At 51.2% G+C, this 17956-nt stretch overlaps 1 protein-coding gene across 1 annotated transcript; it reads left to right on the top strand.

Moving 5' to 3' along the window:
• The first annotated feature begins 591 nt into the window (after window positions 1-591).
• MECR (mitochondrial trans-2-enoyl-CoA reductase) lies at window positions 592-14936 on the top strand. Its single transcript, XM_079696609.1, has 9 exons — window positions 592-652; window positions 1116-1247; window positions 5661-5804; window positions 8458-8560; window positions 9614-9716; window positions 10691-10764; window positions 12846-12906; window positions 13071-13143; window positions 14585-14936. Exons 1-9 carry the CDS (start codon window positions 607-609, stop codon window positions 14740-14742), a joined length of 894 nt encoding a protein of 297 aa, XP_079552735.1. The 5' UTR covers window positions 592-606; the 3' UTR covers window positions 14743-14936.
• The last annotated feature ends 3020 nt before the right edge of the window (window positions 14937-17956 follow it).

The following is a 17956-nucleotide window of genomic DNA, read 5'->3' as shown; positions in this document are numbered from 1 at the left end:
TGACGCAGCCGTGCTGTGATGGAGTTTCACACCTGAGGCCCGCAGCTCTCCATCCAGCATCCTTTCTGACGGACCAGATCCTCATCCAGAAGGGACATCCTTCCAGGGGGTGAACCACAGTCACCCAGGGAGTTCTTTTCCAACTCCATGGGCCATCTCTATGTCACCACTTGGGGTGCCCCTTATCTAGAGATTCTGATTCAGTAGGTCAGCCCTGGGGCCTGAGAATCCATAATATTAATATACCAGGTGATTCTTAGCATCGCTAACCACTACTAACCAATGCCCGCAGGAGTTTTAGCTACTTTCTGCGCTCGAGTGGGTGGTGGAGTGGAAAGGTCACTAGGGACTTTCCACTTGCAGTTAATGAGCATTACTCTGTGTCCTGTACTAATTCCTTATAGCTCCTCTCTTTCTTGACAACCCTAATTCCCGGGCACACAATGGCAGCTCAAAAATGTTGCTGCCTGACCTACTTTGGGGAGATGATTTGAGCAAAAGACTCCCTGGCTAGCCTGACTGACATGAACATCTCTCTCTGGCTTTGTGCTTAGACTGAAGAACGTGGAGCTGGCTGCTGTGGGCGGATCAGACGTCCATGTGAAGATGCTGGCAGCCCCTGTCAATCCATCTGACATTAATATGATCCAAGGTAACCTTGGTTTCTGTGGCTTATGTTAATTGGCTTTTTTGCTTAGCCGCCACCTCGTTTTCATTCCTCCCCAGGTGTGGGTGTGAAATTCCTGTGATTAGCAGCAGCTGTTCTCCAGATGAGCCGTCTACAGACCGTGTGAGCCCTCTCTGGCCTCCCCTCCCTGGAATGTGAGGCTTTTTGAGTTAGGAAGGTTGCAGCGGGGAGCAAACCAACCCTTGTGAAGTGTGCGATATGCTGGCTCATTTCCTACATTATCTTATCTAATCTTCCTAGTAACCATGAAGCTGAGGAGTATTATCCCCCTTTACAGATGAAGAAGCTCGGGCTCAGAGAGGTTGGTTAGTTACACAGCTGATCAGAGGCAGAGGCCAGAACAGGCTGAGGTCTGTCGGCCTCCAAAGTCCCTGCTCTTTCACTGCCCAAGCTTCACTAGATGATGCTCTGTGCTCTTCTCCCTTAGGAAATTATGGCCTCCTTCCCAAGCTGCCTGCTGTTGGAGGGAATGAAGGTGTTGGACAGGTCGTAGCAGTGGGCAGCAGTGTGACCAGGGTGAAGCCAGGAGACTGGGTGATTCCAGCGAATGCTGGTTTGGGTGAGTTTCTCCAGGTGTCTGCAGCTTTTTGTTGTTGCAGATCCTATTTCACCCACGTGGTACACGTCCGTTCGTTGTCGCTGTAAGTAAGCAGCACAGGGTTTATTATTAAGTCCATATACCCACCTCCAGTGGGGATGGAAGCTGGACCAGGAGAGCGGCAGTTCTGTTTCCTTTGCTCTGGAGGTGATACACCTGCTCTCATCACTGTGGGCGCATGTTGATCGGAGCTATGAGCCTCTGAATCCCTACATCCCTAGGGAATGTAGGGTGCAATGGGGAATCAAATAAGACAGCCCCTTCCCTCCAGGAGGTTAAAATCTAATTGAAGAAATCTCCAAACCAGCAACCTCCATAAAGGGAGTGCTGCAAGTTCGCAGGAAGCAGAGGGCACTTCTGGTGACTCTGTGTGAGAGAGACACAGTCTTAAGGAAGGATCAGGGCTTCATGGAGGAGGCTTCATTGGAAGGGACGTTTGGTGGATGAATTTTGGTAGGTAGAGATGCGCCCCAAATTGTGGCATTTAGAGAAAACAAAATGAGCAAAGACACAAGGGTGAGTTTGGGAAATGGAGGAGAACCCCGTGTAGCCACAGCAGAGGATGAGCATGTGAGAGAGTGCCAGGCTCTAACATACAGCAGTGAACAGGCATGGTCTTTCTTCTAGTGAAGACTGCCGTTTAGTAGAGTAGCAGTCATTAAAGAGATAAGTCCTCAACTGGCCAGATCTTGGGCATTTTTCATGCATTGAGCTACTCAGCTGTTGCTGTGCCTGTAGCCAGCTTTTTCCCACATGCAACCAATCCCAAGGGAGACAGAGCCAGCTAATGTGGGAACTGGCTTTCTCGTTGGAAACACTCAAAGCCCCCTGAGGCAGCATGGGGCATAGCAAGCACTAGCCTGGGAATGAGATACAGGCTCTCCTTCCACCACCACCACCCCACCACCCCATGACCTTGTTTAAATCACAACTACTTTGAGCCTCAGTTTCCTCATCTCTAAAATGGAGCTAATAGTCGTTGCCTTGTCTGTCTCAACTGAGGGAATACATACAATGATGAGATACAGGCTCTCCTTCCACCACCACCACCCCACCACCCCATGACCTTGTTTAAATCACAACTACTTTGAGCCTCAGTTTCCTCATCTCTAAAATGGAGCTAATAGTCGTTGCCTTGTCTGTCTCAACTGAGGGAGTACATAAAATGATCTTTGCAAACACTAAATTTGTGGCAAACTTTTTTCTTAAAGGGCGAATTAGTAAATGTTTTAGGCTTTGCAGGCCATTCCACTTGTACTCAACCTTGCCAATGTAAATAGCCATAAATAATACATAAAAAGTGGGCTATGTTCCAATGAAGCTTTATTTACAAAAACAGGTGGTGAGCCAAGTTTGGCCCATGGGCCACAGGTTAGGGACCACTGCGTTAGATGACAGAGATGAGTAAGGGTCAGGTGCACGTGAGTGTGGAATGGGAGTCCTCAGAACTCAGGCCTGGGAATTCGGATCAGAAAAGGAGACCAAGGGATGCTCCACACCTACTGTGTACCAGGCACAGTGACAGGCTGTACAATGTCATCACTTAATCTTCACACTATAGTGGGAGTGTTATTCTCCGTATTTCATAGATTAGAAAAACAGCAACTCAAAAAGGGTGAAGTGATCATTCAAAGTCAGCACAACTAGTGAGTGGCAGAGCCAGGGCTTTTAAGCAGGTCCCTCCAACTCCAAAGCCTAAGGGTTTCTACTTTAAAGCCCTGGAGGCTGACGTGGGTGCGGCCCCCGTCCCATCCCACCCAGGTTCTCTTAAGAGGATTAGGGACTGCCAAGCCCCAGAAATCCGTGTCAAGGTTTGGATTTCCATTGTCCTGCCACTAAAGGGAAGTAGAAAACACCTTTGATTTCACGCACAGAAAGCCATTCACTAAGCATCTGGCACAGAGTAGAGTACAGTAAACGTTGACTAAGATGAATGAGGGTGATAGTTATGAAGATGACGCTGAAGATCTGCAAACCAGGCTGCACGAAGCCCAGAGACAGACAAGGCGCCTCCTGGACTCCAAAGCAGTCCTTCAGTTTTTCAACCTCTTGTTTTCTCAGCCAGAAATCTACTCTGGGATTGACACAGCCTTTAATAAAGAGTGTTCCTGCCTCCTATCGCCAGTTCCTGGCCCCTAAAGCCCACCTTGGCTCTCCCCTCCTGCAACACAGTTAGTGGTCTAGGCTGGCCCCTGCTCCCCACACTGGACCACGTACAGCCAGGGGACTGTCAGAACCCCAGCCACTGGGTCATGAGTCACACTCGAAAGCTTTGGAAGGGTAGGCCGAGGGCCCCTGAGACATCACAGCCACCAGACGCCAAGCCAACAAGGCTCCAAGTCATTTCCCTGAGGTGACTTAGCAAGTGCGCGGCAAGCCAGGGCTTGAATCTGCATCTGTCTGACTCTCTGCTTTATACAGGATCCCTCCTGCACAGGTGAGGAGGACCTGTCACCCAATGCTCATCAAATCCTGTTGATTCTATCTTCAAAACATAATTCGAATCCATCTACTTTTCCTCATCCCCACTGCCAAAGTCTAGGGACCCGTCACCTCTCATCTGGGCCCCTCCAGAAGCCCCCTGATCGGCCTCCCTGTTCCCACTCTGCCCACCCCTCCGCTCCCCCGCCACAGTCTTTTCCACGCAGCAACCAAGTGATCTTAAAGCATAAATCCAATCACCTCAGACTTCTCTAAAATTAGAAGCTTCCTGGAAGCTTCCTGGGACTTCCCTGCCAGGCCAGTGGTTAAGACTCTGTGCTTCCACTGCAGGGAGCACAGGTTCGATCCCTGGTCGGGGAATTAAGATCCCGCATGCTGTGCAGTGCAGCTCCATAATAAATAAATAAATAAATAAAAAAGAAAATTAAAGCTTCCTATTCACTAAAATAAAATCCGTTCTTTATGCCATGACCCTGAGCCCTTATGTTTTTCAGACTGCAGGCTGTGACCCATTAGCGAAATCAATCCAGTGGGTTGCAAACAGAATTTTTCTTTTGTTAAAAAAGTTGGTCAGAATAGAATAGAAAATAACAGTACATCCCATAGAGTAGGGTAAGTATTGTTCCGTGAAACTTCGGTTTCTGTTATGAATCTGTGTATGTGTACACGTATTTACGTATGTACATGTACTGAGTTAGACTGTAACACACGGTTACTGTGAGTCAAGATCATGAAAGCCTGTATGCCGTCCGTCCAGCCTGTGCCAAGTCAGCCATGTCTCCAGCCACTCTTCCCACCATTCTCTCCCCTCCAGTGCGCATTCTTCCTGCTCCATTCCTATGTCTGTCCTCCCTCAGAGTCTCTGCACATGCTTCTTCCTCCACTGGAATGTTCTTTGTGGATTCTGAGAGGCTGCATCTCTATCCTTCAACTCTTAGCCTGTCGCCTCCTCAGAGGAGCTGTCCCTGACTCCCATCTAAAGCAATTCTCTCCTCTCTCTCCCTCTCTCTCTCTCTCTCTCTCCCTCTCCCCCCCTCCCCTCCCTCCCTCTCTCTCTCTCTCTCTCTCTCTCTCTGTATAACTTAGAATTCTTGTACTTGTTTGTTCGTGTCTCACCTGTTCTGCTCCACTGGAGTGAGCGCACTGCGAACGTAAGGACTGTGTCGTTGTTGGAGGGGCCTGGCTCACAGCCGGTGCCGGATGAGTATCTGCAGGCGGAAGGGGGCAGCCTGGGGAGCTGGGCGACGGGGCAAGTCACAGCCTCAGTTCCTGCCCTGTTGAGTGAGGACTTTAAATTGCACATTTTATTATTCTTTTGTCTAGAACTGGAATGTGGTCTGGGGGTTAATGAGCATTTTTTTCCACTTTACAGGATTGTTTCACTTCCCATATCTAATTTGATCTGTGCAGCAGTTCTTTGGGGAGGCCAGTCAAGGCTCTTCTTGCCAGTGTCATCTACATATTAGAATAACCAAATCTCAGTGACTTAGTGCTGTGCTCAGACTAGCAGACCAGCCAAGCCAGGTCCCACACCTCGGCCTTTGACTTTGGCTTTCATGCTTTTTTCCATAATACCACCAAGTCACCCTGCCTTAGGTGAGAATGAGGGCCGAGTGGGAAAATGGGGCTTTCTCAACTTCTCTTGCCCTGGTAATGATGTTGCTGTCTCACCCTCAGAGTCCAGTAGTTTGAAATCCTCAGCCACCTGCTGTGTGACACTAGCTAAATCTACTGGTAACTGATGTGGGAATAGCACAGTCTCCATAACGTAATTATCATGAGGACTCAGACATTCAAAAAGGCTTTGGGATTTTCCTTTTTCTCCAAGTATTACTGAAGTCCGCTGGCCTCGATGCCCATCCACTGAGGAGGGGGAGTGGGGTTGGGCATGCAGGGGGTCCTTCCTTACTCCCCTGGCCTCCTCCCACCTAGGAACCTGGCGGACCGAGGCTGTGTTCAGCGAGGAAACGCTCATCTCCATTCCGAGCGACATCCCTCTTCAGAGCGCCGCCACCCTGGGCGTCAACCCCTGTACAGCCTACCGGATGCTGATGGACTTTGAGCAGCTGCGGCCAGGTAGGAACCGCAGTGGGCGGGCAGGCCGGGCACTCCTGACTGGGGTGTGACCCCTGTCCCGGCCCTGAGGCCTGGGAACTTACGTGCGAGGAAGACGGCCCCAACCTGGGTGGTGGTGTTGCTTTACATGGAAAGATGTTAGCTTGGATCCTGGAAAACATGCTGAAACCTCATGAGGAGTACACCCTAGAAAACCGCTGAAGGGTCACATTCCCTAGAGCTTGGGCTGGAATTCTGTCATTCAGCAAAATCGTATGGAGCTGTGCTGAGCTCTGGGGCTACAAAGCCAGACAACATAGACACAGTCCCTGTGTTTTCAATAAAATGCTGAACTTAGTGTTAGTCTTTCCGCTCAGCACTGCCAGAGCACTTTCCAGGCCACATACGTGCCTTTCCATGCATTGCCCTGTCAGATGCACTGGACATCAGAGCGGTGCAGTGAGGTCCACAGCACGGGTCTGAACCCCAGCTTCGCCTCACTAACTGGGAACTGACCTCTCAGATCATCAGACTTTTCATCCGTAAAATGGAGAGTAAGGGGTTCTGAGGGCTCACTGAAACATGCCGTGTGACACTTAGCACAGGGCCTGGCATGCAGCACAGTAAAGGTGCACTGCTGTTATCATTCTCCCTTTTTATAAATGAGGAAACTGAGGTCCAGAGAGGTAAATTATTTGCATGAGATCACTCAGCAAGGAAATGACAAAGCCAGGTGTTTGATTCCAGGTTCCCCTGAAAGCAGAGCCTAAGAAAAGAACTGGGGGCCGACAGTTCGCTGGGGAGGTGACCCCAGGAAGCAGGAGTGAGGGACTGGGGACAGGGACAGGGAAGGAGGAAGAGCCAGCGAAAGCTGATTCCTGCCGTGGGCAACCGGGGCCCAGTCCTGCTGGGGACCCTCCACAGGCCCTCACAGAACCCTCCTCAGATCTAACCTCCAAGTGACAGGAGGCTGGGCCAGTTACCACCAACTCCCGTCCCCCGTGGTTGGAGGGTTACCCCACACACCACGCATATCCGGGAGCTGGCAGGGGCCCTAGAGATCACCCAGTCCAGCTCTGTCATGCCGACGAGGAAACTGAGGTGAAGAGATGCCGGAGTGTGATCACCTTCGGTGGCAGCTCTGCATAAGTCTGACTGAAAACCAGTCCCAGCTTCCTGCAGAGACAAATGCCGGTTCTCCCAGCTGTGGCAGAGCAGCCCTAGGTCTCTTTAAGTGCAGAAAGCCAGCAGGTGTGATCAGGAACCTTTGCTCAAGTCCCAGTGCAGCAGATGTTTTGGTCGCCTGCATCCTCTCCCCTCAGACCCCCTCTGATTTGGGCTGCAGCTGTGGTCGTCACATCAGGCTATTCTGACACCACCCACCTCAAGTGCCCATGGTGTATCTCTCCACTTTCCTGCCCCAGGGCTGGTGTGAAACGTGTGATTTTGACCCAGAGTAAGAATTACGCTTTAAACTGTCACCCAGTATATAGACGTATATGAATATATATGTAATGAAAACCAAAGTTTCATGGAATAATATTTACCCTCACTATGTGTGATGCACTCCACTGTTTTTTTATTCTATTTTCCTTGATTTTAACTTTAAAAAAAAAAAAAAAGCTTGCAACCCACTAGGTTGGTTTCATAACCCACTGATGGGTGATGATCTGTAGGCTGATCCTAGCTAAGGAGGATGGGCCTTCTTCCAGAAAGTCCTCTGTCTCTAGCACGAGATCCCTGCTGCCTCTCAAAACCCAGATAGCATTTCAGGGTAACAGAGCCCCTTCCCGGACACAACAGCACTGGGCTCTAATGAGGAGCACCCCAGTGGCTGCTTCTAGGACTCCTGTTTTATGGGGCAGAAACTGAGGTTCAAAGAGGTCAGGACTCATCCCGCCCCGTTCACTTTCCGTTACAGTCAGTGGAGAAGCTGGGACTCACACCCCAGTATGTCTCGTTCCAGAGCCCATGCTTTTCCCAGCATGGCCCGTGGCCTCCCCCGTTGGCTAAGTCCAAAGTTAGGCCTCGGCTTTGACCACAGACTATCTGGAGGTCCCTGTTTCAGGGGCTGCCAGTTTCTCCAGTGCAGTTCTAATCCCATTTTGAGGCAGTGCATCTTCCCCTCGAGAAGCCGCAGCCTGTTGATAGAAATAGACTGAGATAACAACCAAGGATAAGTCAGGGCTGACCGTGACCATTAACAGAGACGGCCGCAGGGTGTTGTGGGAGTGCACGGGGGAAGAATCTGGGAAGGCTTCATGTAGGAAGCCACACTCGAGCTGTCCTTCGAAGGATATATAGGATTTGAAAACGAAGGGAGAATGAAAGAGGAAAACATTGCAAGCCAAAGAAATAACCTAAGCAGAGACTTGAGGACATAAAAATTGGGAGGAGGATGAAGGATGCAAAATCATTCACACAGCAGGGTCTAAGTTGCATCCAGTGTGAACTCTTGAGTTGCTGAATCCTGGCAGGCTTCATGGGTGTTGTAGAGGTTTGCGGGGCACGGGAGAAGAGTGAGCAACAGTCCAAGGACTGAGAAGGCTCAGCAGCCGGGTCCTGGGTCCTTTCAGAGTCTGAGGACTCCACCTCTGGCCCTATAATAGAATCCTAGGCTGGAAGCCCTTGACCTATTACAGGTCTCAACTTGAGTCTCTTCCTGGCTCCACAGGGGATTCTGTCATCCAGAATGCATCCAACAGTGGAGTGGGTCAAGCAGTCATCCAGATCGCCGCAGCCCTTGGCCTGAGGACCATCAACGTGGTCCGAGACAGGTGCGTGGGCAGGCCTGATCCTAGCACACCACTTGGGCCTTTCCGCCTGGCACCCGCGGGTGCCCATGTTTCCACCAGGTGGCGCCCTTGCGTAAGCGGTCTTCCTTTCCTGCGGGCAGGAGCTGGCTTATAGCTGAGTCAGCCACCAGCACTGAAGTCCAGTGGCTTTTGGCTATAGGATGAATGAATCTGAAATGTAAAGGGAGGGCAGGAAGGAGAAGGCCCTTAGTGAACAGCTAAGAGTTTCTGAGACCCAGCTAAGAGTTTCTGAGACTTGTGATAAACCTCATGTTTTTAAAACCACAGTTCACATTTGGGAATATTTTAAGCTGTGTTATTCTTTCTTTGAACCAACTAACCCAGAGCCCTTGTTTCCCTTGCATTTGTGTGATACTTTGAAGTGCACTAAATACAGATGTAAAGGAGATGGGGCAGGTTTGTCATCAGAGAGAGGAAGCCACTTGCTCAGGAAGACACAGCAAACCAATGACAAACTTAGTTTCCCAATTTGTTCTCTCTCCATCATATCATCCAACTTCCTTAAGCCTCACCATCCACGCACTTGGTTGTGTCTCTTCAGGGAAGCCCAGCCTTGGCAGGAGAACTGATAACTCGCTTCAGTTCCCCATCCCCTCAGTTGTGCTAACAAAAAAAATGTTCTGTTTGCCTTGGTAAAGAGGCTCAGAGCCACTCCTGGACCGGAGTGTGTTTGCACAACACTCTGAAAAGCCCCTTGAAAAGAGGGGAAAAGGAAGCAGAGTTTGTCGTTTCAGTAGAAGAAATCAGGAAGTGAAATGACTCCAGAGCCCAGATGGTTTCTAGCGTCCTTGAGCCGACAGGAGCAGTAGAAACCACCCAGTGCGCTCTCATGCCAGTGAGGAAACTGAGGCCAGGAGATGCTTGCATGTGATGGGAGACTGGTGGCCAGGCCCAGCTTAGCTTCCCACAAAGAGAAACTCGGGTTCTCACAGCTGTGGCAGAGGGGTCCTGGGAGCCTTCCGTGGAGAAAGTGAGCAGATATGACGAGGCCCTTGGATTGTGTTTGGTTTCCAGACCTGACATCCAGAAGCTGACCGACAGACTGAAGAATCTGGGGGCCCATCATGTTGTCACAGAAGAGGAACTGAGAAAGCATGAGATGAAAAACTTCTTTAAGGTATCAGTGATGAGGGACATTGCACCTCCATTCCAGGCCCAACTGCCTGAAGAAAGAAATTCACTTGAATTAGAAAAGCTGGCACTGGCCCCATTGTCTCCAAAATCCTCCCTTTGTCTCTTTTCGTGGAAGGATAAAGCCCATTCCCTCAGCCAGGGGAAAGCATGGATTAAGTGCCCGGGGCTGTGAGGGGGCAGGAGAGACAGACAAGGTTTAGGAAACCCTGTGTGATTGGTAGTTTTGAATGTTAGTGGTGGACTACATCAGCCCACACAGCCGAAGTGAATCTCAGAGCTGGGAGAGAGCTGAGGAAACGGAGGTACAGGAGGGAAGAGAAAGAAAAGAAGTTACTTTTCCAAGGCATCTGCCTTATATTTTATCTGATAATCCCCACAAAAGCTCTACAAAGTAGGTGCTATCTATTTTATAGGTGAGAAAACGAAGACTTGGAAAAAAAGAAAGGACTTTACTGAGACCACACAGTCATAAGTGGTGGAGTTGGGCTGGTCCCAGGCCTCTCTGAATTCAAAGCCCCTTAACCCTGCCCAGCACACCTAGTAAGTGACCGAACCACATCTCAGCCTCTTATCACTGAACCCTGGAGGGATCGGACACACACTTACTTGAGAACACACGCCTCTTGAGAACATTTCTAAAGCAGTAGGTCAGCACATCTAATATAAACTGAGTTGTAAGTGCTGAGAAGAGGGGGAAATGAAGTCCGTCAAAACAGAACATAGGTGCCCTTTGTCTGTTCTTTCCCAGAGGAGGTGAGTTTTGAACAAAATCCTAAAACATAACAGGATTAAGCTGGTAAAGAAAAGGCCCTTCCCAGACGGAGTTGGAAGGCATGACTGTCCCACTTTCTTCGCTCCTTCCTGACACAGCCCTTGGGCCAGGGAAGTGCTGTTTAGCAAGCTTCAAGCCACACCACAGAGGGTTAGCTCACTCACTGCAGGTCCCTTCTTTTCCAGGACGTGCCCCAGCCTCAGCTTGCTCTCAACTGTGTCGGCGGGAAAAGCTCCACGGAGCTGCTGCGGCACTTGGCGTAAGTCCCTCGGCCCCGTGGGTCCAGTGCACAAAGGCGCCCTCCCGGGATTTAGCCAGGAGGGCCACCGAGCGACCAAGTCCCAGTAGCCAGTGCAGGCCAAGGCCAGGTCAGCACGACCCTGAGTAGGAAGATGGGACCCACGTCACGTCCTAGTTTCCTGGGCCCTCCCTTTCTCAGCCTCCTCCTTTACAGATGACCATCTGGCTCTGTTCTCCTAGGGACCCCAGAAGTAGACTCCTGGGCGCTCTGTGATAGGGGAACGGGTAAGGATTCATAACCTAGGGGCATCTGAAAAAGTCACTTAGTCCTAGCTTATTAGCTTTTAAATTTTTTATTAGCTTTTAAAAATAGATTCTAATTTTAAAGGTAACATCATGCTGTTAACAAAACATCTTGAAAGCATGTAAAAGTACAAAGGAAAAATTAAGCACAAAGCTTACCTATCATCCCACCACAGAGGGGGATGACATGTTGACAGTGTTGACAGTGCATGTCCTTTCCTTCTTTTTTTCCTTTAATATAATCTTCTCGAATTGAAGGGCGCCTGAAAGGACACTTCCCAACTAGAGCACCAACATTTGTTAACTCATATTTGCTAGCACTCAGTAGCCACAGGGTACCTAGATGGCTGAGACACTGAGGGAACCCTCTAGAACTCAGGCTGGATGGGAATTTGGGTCATGTGACCAGAGAGCTGTAGTCACAATCACAGAGTGTTTACCACGCACCAGACTGTGCAGAGTGCATGATGTACCCCTTCCACAATCGCTTAGGTGAGGGGTACTGCTCCCATCCCCGTCCAGATGAGGCCCAGAGAGGGTAGTCAGCTTGCCCGAGTTGCTGTGGCTCCGAGCATACCTCTTCAGCCCTACTCTGGGCAGCCTCCGAGGCCAACTGCCATCCCCATGTGGCTTGTGCTTACTAGCTGTGGACCTATGAAAAGTTAAGCAGTATGTGAAAAACGATCCAGGTCTCAGTCCCTTCATCAGTAAAATGGGGGGATATAAACCCTTTCTGCCTCAGAAGGTGAGTCCAAGGGGCTCTGAGGTCTGTACACAGCGCTCTACAAATGAGAGGTGGGCCCCAGTTTTCTTGTCTGTGAAATAGGAGTCATAAAATCCTCCCTTGGGGTTACTGTGAGGATTCACTGGCCAGCACATGTGAAGTGCTCAGACCTGTGCCTGGCTCATAGTAAACACCCAGTATTCGGTAGCCATTCTGATTAGATCAAGTGTAATGCGGGTCCACAGAGGGAGGGCTCGCCCCCCACCATGCAGGAGCTACTTTCCAGAGCAGGTGGCAGTTGAAGGGAACTTAAGACCAGACTGGCCCCCGGCCTCAGGCACAGAGAGTTACCTGCCTCTCTCAGCAGCTTCTTCCATCCTGGAGTTCACAGAGCCTCCCTCGTGTTGTCCCAAAATGGATCAACAAACTCCTAAAAGAACCAGGGGAGTGGGGAGGGGAGCACAGGTTAAGCCAGGCATGTGAAGTCCTAGCTTACCTTTTAAAAATTATATGAGCCCCTCTCCTGTTTGACCGCTGGGGTGGGTGTGGGTGTCAGACAGCAGGTCCTGACAATTGCCATTGTCCTCTGCACTGTCCACACCGTTCCTGAGCCGCGTCGTCTCGCTGGAGCATGTACAGGAGAGGCAGTGTGGCCCGCTGTGGACATGTTGCCCAGCGTCATACACCGACAGTGGAGTAAAGCCTGGCCCGATCTACTTCCGGCTCCACTCACGACTCGGGTTGTGAGCTTTGCTCAGCGTAGTATTCTTCTCTGCAGCTCTTCTGCAAAGCCTGACTGGGAGCTTAACTCTGGGCTCCCAACCCTGGCTAGACATCGAGGTCGTCTGCAGGGGGTGTTTGCTTGCTTGTTTGTTTTCTGTCGTTTTTAGTACAGAGCTTTGCTTCCCAATTCATTAGGTCTGGGGCGGGCCTAGGGACCTGTATTTTTGAACCCTTCCCGGGGATTCTGAGAACGAGGTTTAGGAACCAGGCTTGGAATAGATGCATTGTAACTGGTTCAAGAAGGCCTCTGTCTCTCCCTGCGACCACTGTCTTCTCTCTGGACCCTTCAGGCCTGGAGGAACCATGGTGACCTATGGGGGGATGGCCAAGCAGCCTGTCGTCGCCTCTGTGGTAAGCTGGTGGGGCAGGGTGGGGGAGTGCCTGGAGACAAGGGCCTGGACACCACCGTTGTCTAAACTCAGGCAGTGCCCCCCGCCCCTGGGGGAACCCATACCTTAAGCAGTGCCTGAAGTTCTTGCCCTCAGAGCCCCAGTATGTCCTTCCTGTGTCCACAGAGCCTGCTCATTTTTAAGGATCTCAAACTTCGGGGCTTTTGGTTATCCCAGTGGAAGAAGGACCACAGCCCAGGTAAGTGGATGATGGCCCCATTACCAAGGGTCACATGAGGGCAGTGCCTACTGCAGAAGTGACCAGCCACTCTGAGCCCTGGAGAGGTGATTGGACCCCCAGGCCCACAACAGGATAAAGGAAAACAGTCTCTGAATACAGCTACAGTCAGCAAATAGTTATTGGACTAAAGTGGGCTAGTCCTTGGGGCACCATATTGAACAAGGCACCCCCTGCCGCCCTCCTGAGGAGCTGACAGTGGGGAAGACTGTCATGGAAGACAGCCAAGGAAAGAGAACAGACTCTGGAACCGGCCTGCCCAGGCCCAAATCCTGCTTCCACCATTACTGGCTATGGGTTTCTGCTGAGCGAGCTGTGGGACATTGGGCAAGTTACTTAACCTCTGCCTCAGTTTAAATGTCATAATTGTTTAAACTACTGTCAGCTCTGTTTGACACAGGAGGAAACAGAGGCTCAGAGTAGTGAAGTAGCTTGCCCCAAGTCATCCCCACCTAAGGGGTGTGCAGCCAGGATGTGAACAGCCGGTCTCTCTGACTCCAGAACCTGAGCCAGCACACTATTCTTCCTCTCCTGGAGGACTGGCTCCCCACCTTGTGACCACCACCAACCCCAAGCTGGGCTGAGGAATGGCGGGGAGTTATCCCAGTGACGGGGAGGGAAGTGGTCGTCTGAAGGGGGTGTTCCAAGCAGAGAAAATAGCATGTGTTAAAGCCCAGTAGAGAGTGGGAAGCCGGACAGATAGGTTGTGGCCAGATTACGAAAGGCTTTATAATCCTCTTTAAGGAGCTCAGACTGGATCTTAAAGGGAAATGGGAAGCACTGAAGTGTTTTAAGCAGGGGATACGATTCGATTTGAATGTTGAATGAATTGATGTCTATGAAAAAGTACTTCTCAGCCAAGGCCTTCACTTCTCATCTTCCTCTACCATATTGGGTCCTTAGTGGGAGGCAAGCCTGGGAGGGGGCGTTGGTGGCTTCTGCTGGTGCGGTTCTGAGGGAGCCTGGGCTCTCAGGGAAGGCTCTTTTTCCTGAGCAGAGCTCCTCTTTTCCACATCTGTTGGTGTGCCAGGCACCACCCACCCCCTCCCCATGCCTCTTCCGGCTTCTGCCCCTCTGAGTGATTCCGCCCTCCCACCATTCAGGACTCCCCGCTACACCCAGTCAGGTCCTGTGGGTCTGAGCCATCACAGCACCACTCTGCCTGCCCGTCAGCTCCTGGGGCTGCTCCCCGTGCTTCTTTCCCCACCCTGGCCCTCACTGTCCTGAGCACAGGCGGGCCCCAGGCCGCCTTCACAGTGGCCGCCGTGTCCCTGGCCGAGCCCAGGGCTCTCGAGGCTTCCCTGAAGCCCAGCACCAGCTCCTGCCAGCAGGGGAAGCCCGCGCGTCCCCTCACCGAGCCCTGCGGTTGCTCCCCCGTCTGACACCCTCCAACCTCCCACAGACCAGTTCAAGGAGCTGATCCTCACGCTGTGCGATCTCATCCACCGAGGCCAGCTCACGGCCCCTGCCTGCTCCGAGGTCCCACTGCAGGACTACCAGCGTGCCTTAGAAGCATCCATGCAGCCTTTCGTGTCTTCCAAGCAGATCCTCACCATGTGATGTGATAACCCCAGAGGAGCCGGAGCCAAGTGGGAGGGGAGACGGATCAGCAGGACTGGTTTCGGGCCCCCCAGTTGGGGCCCTCTGCCTTCCGCAGTCTGCTCCTCTCCCCACCGCCACTTCTGAGTCGGAGAATTGGGAGGCCAGCCAAGGCTTTCCCTGGGGCCAGCCCCCGGGTATCTAATAAAGTCCGAACTTCCTAAAAAAACAAACAAAAAAAACCAATAGAAGTCACCCCTAATAAGAAGGACCATCCCTTGCCAGCTCCCAGCACTAGAAGCCACCCTTGCCTACCCTCCACCTATCCTCCAGCCATCACTTCCTGACTGCCCTGAAAGCAAAGCCTTGGCCGGGCTGGCAGGTACAAAAGCCAGTAAAACAGATCTCTGCCCTCAAGCCCTTCAAGCCCACAGAGGAGAATCTTCTGAAAAGGAAGGTTTGACTCATTCTCAGGCGGCCTTCGGCTCAATCTGGGACAGGGGGAGGATCAGCTCCACAGAGGAGTGAATGCCAGGCTGAGAAACCAAGGAAATGGGGTCTCAGGTGCCTGGGCCATCCTCATGGAACTTCCATTCTAACTGGGGAGATAGATGTTACACCAGTGGTTCTCAACCTGAGCTCATTTTACTCCCAGGGGACACTGGTTATCATATTTGAGGGGGTGCTACTAGTGCCTAGTGAGTAGAGGCCAGTGATGCTGCTACAGCATCCTACAGTGCACAGCACAGCCTCCCTCAGCAGGGGCTCATCCAGCCCAAATGTCCACAGTGCCGCTGTTGAGAAACCCCGCATCAAACCACTGGTCCCACGACAGTTACCATAGTGATGAGTGTGCAAAAGAAGACACGCGTGAGGTGCTGTGAGCGCCTAACCAAGATCCTGTCCTAGGCCTCCCTGAGGTGAAGCTTGAAAGTGGGCCCTGAAAAATGAGTAGCTTTATTCAGACAAAGAGAAGAGTTTGACACTATGTGAGTTTTTGGTGTTTGCTTCATGATCCACTCACTCAAAGCAAAGAACCAGAGGCTTTGGGGTGTCTCCCTCATCACCTGGCCCTCTGTCCCTGAGCTCTAGAGCCCCACTGCGGGGGGACTTACTGAGAGCCTAGCATGTGCCTGAGGCCAGGGCTGCCCGTGAGTGACGCGGGGCTGGCCCGCAAGTAGCTAAGCCTAGTGCACAGCATACTCATGAGGCTGCTGATACAGAGGTGTTCGGAGGGCTGTGGGGACACAGCAGCTCTGCCTGAGGGTTTAAGGAAGGCCTCCCAGAGGAAGTATGGTCACAGCCAATCTTAAGGCCCAGCAGGAGAAGGTGTACCAAGCAAAGCCAACAGCACTTGTGAGAGTCTGGCAGCCCTGGAGAGCCTAGCAGTCGGGGAACTGCCCACAGGTAAGTATAGCTGCTGCCTAGGACGTGGGGGGAGTATGAAGACTGAGATGGGAGCAGTGGGCAGCAGTCAGAGCAGGAAGGCACAGGACTTGCCCCCAAGACATGGGGGAGGCACTGAGGGATTTTAGGCAGTGGAGTGATGTGGAAAACTGGCTCTGAAGGCTAGTTACATGCCAGCACATACCTGGGCCCTGGCATCATCCTCTTGTCCTCGGGAGCATCTTGTGTGTCCTCTTGAGAAAAGGACTCGGCTTCATCCTGGGGCTGGGAAAGGTCTACAGGTGCCCTCTGGGTAAGATTTGCCACCTTGTACACCTGGGCTCAGAATCAGCCGCAGCTCACCCAAGTCCCTCCCGTTCTGTATCCTCAAGATCAGTGGGATGGATGATTTGTGCAGTTGGTCAATGGGGGAAAGTGCAAAAAGTCTGAGAGGGAGCGGGAGGCTGCCCAGAGCCTACAGGAGTGAAAGTTAGGATTAGGTTCTGCAGGGGGCCTCCACAGGGTTGGGCTTAGGGGATGCGATGAGCCTGCAGCCATGGAGAAGGATCGGGCCCCTGGTAGAGACTCATAGTGGGCAGACAGGTGGGAGGAAGGTTCATAACACCACATCACGGTTAGAGACCTCGGGGGTGTGCAGAGTGTCCCGGGAATAGTACCTCTGGGGGTCTGGAGCTGATTTTTTTTTTTTTTTTTTTTTTTTTTTTTTTGGCTGCTCCATTTGGCATGAGGGATGTTAGTTCCCCGACCAGGGATCGAAATCATGGCCCCTGCATTGGGGGCACGGAGTCTTAACCACTGGACCGCCAGGGAAGTCCCTGGAGCTGGAGCTGATGTTGGGCTTTAAAGGATGATAGTATTTTCTCAGGCAGGGGAGGGAGACAAGCATTACAGACTAAGGGACCAGGCTAAGTTATAGAGGCAGAACATTTATGTCAGAATCTTCTCGTTTTCCCCAAATAACCATTCTATTGCTAAGAATTAAAACTGATGACTCTTAAGCGGGCACATGGTGGGCTGGAATAAACAGTTTCCCTGCCTCGCAGCTGACAAGATCTGGCACATGTGATGTAAGCAGAGGTGCTAGGTGTCCATTTCTTAGGAACCTCTTTAAAATATAGCTGGCACCCATCCTGTACCCTTTCCTTCCCCTTTCACCTTCCTCCTGGCTGGGATACAAACATGGAATTTGCACAGCCATCTTTGACCATGTTGAGAATGGGACAGCAACAAGATCAAAGGAGCCTGGGTCCCTGAGACCCAGAAACACTGACTGCCCACCTGAGGACTTGAGAAATAAGCTTCTGTGTTATTTAAGCCCCTAGTGTTTGGGCTTTCTCTGAACCTAATCATAAATGATACATATTCTATGATTTAATTTATATTGAAATCCTGTCAATCCATCTGAAGCTGAAAATTTCACAAAATCACAGTCTGAATTGTGGCAGTGTGTGATTCCCAGCTAAGGAATTTGGACTTCACCCTACTGGCAGTAGGGAACAAAAGATTTCTGAGCCAGAAGATCAGAACTGTGGTTCAGAAAAATCCCTCTGGCAGCAACCTGGGGGGACAATTTGGAGAAAGGAGGTGCTAAAGGAAGAGATAATCAGAAATTCCCGGATAAGTAAAGTCTCCCTAAATTTTGAAGACCAACATAGGGATTACCAACATTTAATGAGGCCAGCAGAGGAAAGGAGCCTGAGGCAAAACAATGTCAAAAGGGAATCTGACTTAAGATGGATCATCGCTTCCCTACTTAACAAGTACAGGAGATTGTTTTTCATTTTCAGGCTGAATAATCTCTCTGTGGAGTTGGGACAGCTCTTCGGGC

This window comes from Hyperoodon ampullatus (assembly GCF_949752795.1).
Source record: "Hyperoodon ampullatus genome assembly, chromosome: 2".
Taxonomy (NCBI): domain Eukaryota; kingdom Metazoa; phylum Chordata; class Mammalia; order Artiodactyla; family Ziphiidae; genus Hyperoodon; species Hyperoodon ampullatus.
The sequence above is the reverse complement of the archived record's forward strand: the minus strand, read 5'-3'. Positions and strand labels throughout refer to the sequence as shown.